General features: G+C 40.7%; 1 protein-coding gene across 1 annotated transcript in view; it reads right to left on the reverse strand.

Moving 5' to 3' along the window:
• Rbmx2 (RNA binding motif protein, X-linked 2) overlaps positions 1-5281 on the reverse strand; it is a 13606-nt gene extending 8325 nt beyond the window's left edge. Inside the window, exons 1-3 of the mRNA XM_004634502.2 lie at positions 5238-5281; positions 4932-5047; positions 3895-3946 (exon numbers count right to left, since the gene is read on the reverse strand). Of these exons, the coding sequence (XP_004634559.1) occupies positions 3895-3946; positions 4932-5047; positions 5238-5242 (173 nt within the window). The 5' untranslated portion in view covers positions 5243-5281. The remainder of the gene's footprint in view (positions 1-3894; positions 3947-4931; positions 5048-5237) is intronic.
• Between the last annotated feature and the right edge of the window lie 317 nt (positions 5282-5598).

Here is a 5598-nt window from a genome sequence, read left to right on the forward strand (position 1 = left end):
ATTATTTTGCTGAACTCAAATATCTATAATATTTAGATGCCAGTAGAATACCCATCTCTGACAGGACTGAACTGGAGAGGGGGAATACAGAGGAAGGACCATTTTGTATTTGTATATACAGAATAGTTAGGATAGATGTACGGCTGTTTTCGCTTGGTTCAGTGAGAGGAAGGATTTGCAGTAGTAGTGTTTGGAGGGGATGTCCTGGCTGCTTCTTGTGCGGTGGATGACTGCTGAGAAGATAACAATGTGCAATGTATTAATTATTAAAAATGTCCTATTAATCAGCTTGGAAAGTGTCTCATTGATATTTCTCAATAAAATAATAAAGAAATAATAATAAGTTGGAATATTGCAGCAAAAAAAATCGATAGGAAGAAATGCCTAATCGTGACTCAAAATCCAGAAGCAATTAAAGACTGATTAATAGGACCACATAAAAAATAAAATACTGAGGAAGGAACTATAAAGAACAAGCATTAAGGAGTTTGGCGGTGATAGTACTGTTTTTCACTCTAATTGTGGTGGTGAAGATACAAATCTATACAGGAATTACAACTCATAGGGCTGTATACTCCCCTCAAAAGTTCAACTTTACCACACTAAAATAAAATACATCAATGAAAAATTTTAAAAACATTACTCAGCAAAGAAATCCAAATAAACAAAGTCAAAAATAAGTGACAAACCAGGAGAAATTACTTATAATTTATATCACAGGTAAAGGACCAAAAAGCAGGGTTTTTTTTCACTACAAAGGAAATTGCCAGGACACCTAGGAAAGCTGAAAAGTCCACAGAATACATAATAATATTGGGTCAATGTTATACAATATCATCTTATTTCCTGAATTTGCTCACTATACCAACATTAAATAAGACAATGTCCTTGTTTGGGGGAAAAATCTACACTGAAGAATTGAGGAATAAATAGGCATCACATCCGCAACTCTCATACTGTTCAGAAAAAAATATATATGCAGATAGTAGCAAAGCAAATGTGGTAAAATGCTAACACTTTGGGACTCTGGATGAAGGGGGGGCAGAGATATTCTTTATATTATTTTCTAACTTTTCTGTTTTAAGCCTGAAATTATTTCAAAATAAAATTAAGAAAATGAGTACAGGAGCTGAATTGAAGAGACTCCTATTAAATGATCAAATTGAGACAATTTTTGTATCAAAAAAGAATAACTATGGTAATGTATTACAACATCAAAAATTTGTTTTTAAAAATGAGTCCACATGTAATGCAGGAGAAAGTATTATAACAAAAAGCTAATGGGCTGGGTATATAGCTCAGTGGCACAAACACCTGACTGACAAGTTCAAGGTCCTGAGTTCAATTCTGAGAGACAGAGACAGACAGACACAGACACAGACACAGAGACAGACACAGACAGAGACAGAGAGACAGAGACACAGAGAGAGAGAGACAGAGACAGAGAGACAGAGAGAACAAGAACACTAATATCCTTAACACCTGAAGGACTCTTATAAAATCAACAACAACAAAAAAAGAAACACACACCCACACACAAAAGAAACACAAAACACTAGCAAAGGATTTGAGTAGACAATTTACAAAGAAATACTAATGGCTATGGAAACATGTTCAATCTCACTGATGACAAAATAAAGGCAGAGTAAAATGAAGCCATTTGGCAAATATTTTTAAAATAATCATTATTGATGAGGATTCATAAAAACAGACATTCCAGTGAGAGTGGAAACTGGAAGAACCTTCTTAGAGAGCAATTCAGCGAAATTTATAAAACTTCTTAAGGGGTGGAAATATAGCCTCAGTAGCACAAGCACCTACCTGGCAAGCAAAAGGTCCCGAATTTGATACCTAGTACAAAAAAAATCTAATATGCTCATCCTTATTTCCTCCCTAAGAAAATGATTAGGGATATATACAAACATTTACATGCTATAGTTTACACTGAAACATAACTTATAATAGCAAACCACAAGAGATAATGCTCAACATTAATTTATAAAAAGATAAAAATAGACCAAAATTCCAACATTCCTTTTTCATTCTCTATTACCCTTTGTTCTTTCTCCTCCCCAGTCCTCAAATGTTCTTAACGACATGTATAAATATACTGCGTTTACAATTTTAAGTATTTTTGAATGCAGCAATCTTCACTGTCTATAAACAGAATAGAATTAACATGCACAAATAAACACACACACTAATCACCACTCTATGCAAGTAAAACAAAAACAGTTGCAAGATAAAAGGCTGGATCCAGTACAACTACCACAAAGGGGTGAAACTACAGGTTGCATCTGGTGTGAACTCTGTAGCAACCAAAAATTGGAGAAAGTGACCTGCATGAGCTGGCCAGTCCCTCTGCCATGGCCTTCTTAATCATGAGTGCTGCCCAATTCCTTTTCCATGGTATGCTGCTCCATATGTTACCCAACTACTTGGCCAGGGCCCTCTATCCCATGGGACAACCCAACTATCCAAGGCAAGCCCTCTGCCAGGGTGTTCAACTTCTCTCAAACAGTCCTCTGCCTGCCACTGAAGGCTATAATTCCAAGATGTGTATCAAATTATCAGTTTGCCCTATAACCTCTGTACAATTACTATGTATTAATGTAAAAATGGATGCTGGCCTTAAAAAATTTTTTTTCAAATGACATTAATCCTCTCTACTCTTGTGAGCTGCCAAGGCCCTCGGGCCCCTGTGGAATAGCTAGCCATGCCAAGTAGCTATGGGTCTGTGTGTGAGCTGGCCTACACCTGTCCTACTATATGCCACTGTGCATGTGTGCTGCCAAAATTCTCACTAGGTGCTGCTGCAGTTATCTCATAGCAGAATATAGAATATACATGTATTTTAGTTTTTATTGTTGCTGGGGCAAAATACCCAACACCCACAAGTTAAGGGAGGAAACATTTATCTCAGTTCATTGTACAGTACTTAGTCCATACTTAGTTGGATACAAGGCAGGACAGCATGGCAGAGGACAAACAGTTCATGGCATGCAGGCAGGAGATAGGGGGTTTTCTTTTCCCATTTTATTCCATTTAAGCTATAAACCTACTGACTGGTGCCATTCCCACTCAGGGTAGGTCTTCTCTCTTCAGTAAGTCCATTTATCTACAAACAGAACTATACTAATCCAATCAGCAGATCTAGTCACTCCCAGAAGCCCCACCTGAGAGCACAGAAGACTTTGGGGGACACTTAGATATAAAACGTAACAAGGTATCTCCTATGCATTCTTGTTCCTCATCAGGCTGTGATTCTCAGCCTCTAGGTAAAAATGCTCTGGTTACTGTTCAAGTTCACTCTTAGCTAGAAACACATCAAAACTATTCCTTAAACCTTCAGCCCACCATCCCAATTCTGTTGTGCTTCGTCCAAATCCCACAATGTCACTCAGATGAAGGTCCAGAGGGCCACATGATCAGAGGCTATCCCTCATTTTCAGGAGCCCAAGGAGATGTGCCAAATGATACCTTCCTGGGAGTTCCAGTCTGTTGTAGTTTAGACTCAGGCTTAACAAGGTGCAGGGGGTAAAAACAAAACAAGTAGACTAGAATCCCCAAGACACCCTCTCAAATTATCCAACTTCTGGGATCTTCTACATGGAAATATTCTACAACACTATCTTGTGACTGACTTCAGACTAGGTCAGCAACTCCAGCCTTCCTGATGCAGGGATGCTACTCAGCCTAGAAATAAAACACCCTTTCCAGTGCCACAAAATACTCTAAGATAACATTATTCAATATATTAACCATTGTTAATTCCCTATTATCTTGATTTGATATTCCATATCATGTTTTTGGTTTTTTTCCTCTTTAAAACAATGCATCATGGAAGCCAGCTAAGCTGCTGAACCAGGAGGCATTGAATGAAAAAGAACTTACTGTGAAAAAACACAGATGATGTCCCCTTCAGTCAGTTCATAAGAAAGTCCTCCTAAAAAAGAAAATTGCACTACCGTTCAACAAATATTAATCAAGAGTCTACTATGTACTGTGCACTGGGGGTACAAAGAGTATGTCTCAAGTGTTGCCCTCAGAGAAATCAGTCTGATGCAATGACAGAGGTACACATAAGGTCCTAGCTGTACAAAGAGCGTGACTTACATGGAAGGGCTGGGATCACCACTACCAAAGAAATCTTATCATTCTGTCCTCACATTCAAACTCTTTTGCACAAAGCAAAAACATAAGGGCTCAGGTTATTGTAAATTCCACCTACACATAAACTCAGGATCATAAAGACAACTGTTAAGTATTTCATTGGAAATAAACTGTCCAAATGTTTCTTTCCTTCTCTGTAAAATAGAGATACTAGTATATCTGCCTCACAGGACTGATATAAAAATTAAACATAATATGTAAAGTGCTTAGCACAATACCTGGTGCAACAATCTTTTTGAACAGGCAAACTGTAAAACTGTTGATTGTGAAAGTGAATAAAGGGATGGCAATGTGGCCATAACAAAAAGCAGGCGCTAACTAGAAGATAAAGATAAATTCTGAGGTAAGAAGGATGGAAAAAGGCAGTTTGTAGTAATTAGGATAACGGTTAAGCCTGAGCTGTGGAATCCCATATTTTCATTGTATGACCTGAGGTAAGTCCACTAACTTCTCTGCAAGTCGGTCTCCTTAGCTGTATAGTGAGTGTGTGGGTGTGAGAGACATGGCAACACTCTCTGGGAAACCAGACATGGTGAATGGCAAAGAGTAACTCCCAGGGGCACTGACTGGCAGGGAGAGCAAACTAAAACAGGCCAAAAAAACCACACACACACAAGAGGAAATGGATTCACAGCAAACAGGACGCAAAGTGCGTGATAAATGTGGGGGGAAATCATGGGCAGGAGCTCCGAAATGAGCAGAGGCAGGTTAGGAGAGCCTCTGAGGAGCACTACTGGAGAAAGCTATGGAAAGATTACCGAGAAAGATCCAGGCGCTGTCCTTGTACTCGGAATGCCAGGATACCTTCTCCGCCACTCCAAGCTGGACCTCTCGCTCATTCAGCTCGTTAATCAGCTTCACCTTAGTCAAAGGGCTGGGGGGAGGGGCAGAGAAGTAGACAAGATGGGCCCGCCTGAAGTAAAAGTGAGCAAAACTAGAGGAGGAGACGTTGCAGTCTCCAAGCCACTCTCTCCCCTCACCCGGTAGACACCCTACCACCCAACCCGTTCGGGCCACCTCAAGAACCCCACTCCCGTTGCCTCAGCCGCAAACTGAAACCTTACTTCATCTTTGAGCGGGTTCGCGCTCGGCACTCAGCTTCCGGTCTAGGCTGCGCGGCGCAGGCGCAGTGCTGGCCCCGCGCAAACTCACTGGAGTCAGCGGAAGTGAAGCAGAAAGAGCACAGCCGCAATGAGGCGTGGCACATGCGCACAAACGCCAAAGCGGTTTTACCTGCTTTGTGCTCCTGGGCAATACCTGACTGACAGGTTGCAGGATGAAGACTGAACAGGACGCCTGGAGTGACGACTTTAGTTCCAGCCAGTGCTTCCAGTCTCAAGCTCCACTGGGACCTTCACTCCCAAGCAGTTGCTCATACAGTCCCATCGAACCGGTTTAGAAATTAGGGCAAACGGGCGTGGTGGC

The sequence above is a fragment of the Octodon degus genome, unplaced genomic scaffold (assembly GCF_000260255.1).
Source record: "Octodon degus isolate 3935 unplaced genomic scaffold, OctDeg1.0 scaffold00063, whole genome shotgun sequence".
NCBI classification, from domain to species: domain Eukaryota; kingdom Metazoa; phylum Chordata; class Mammalia; order Rodentia; family Octodontidae; genus Octodon; species Octodon degus.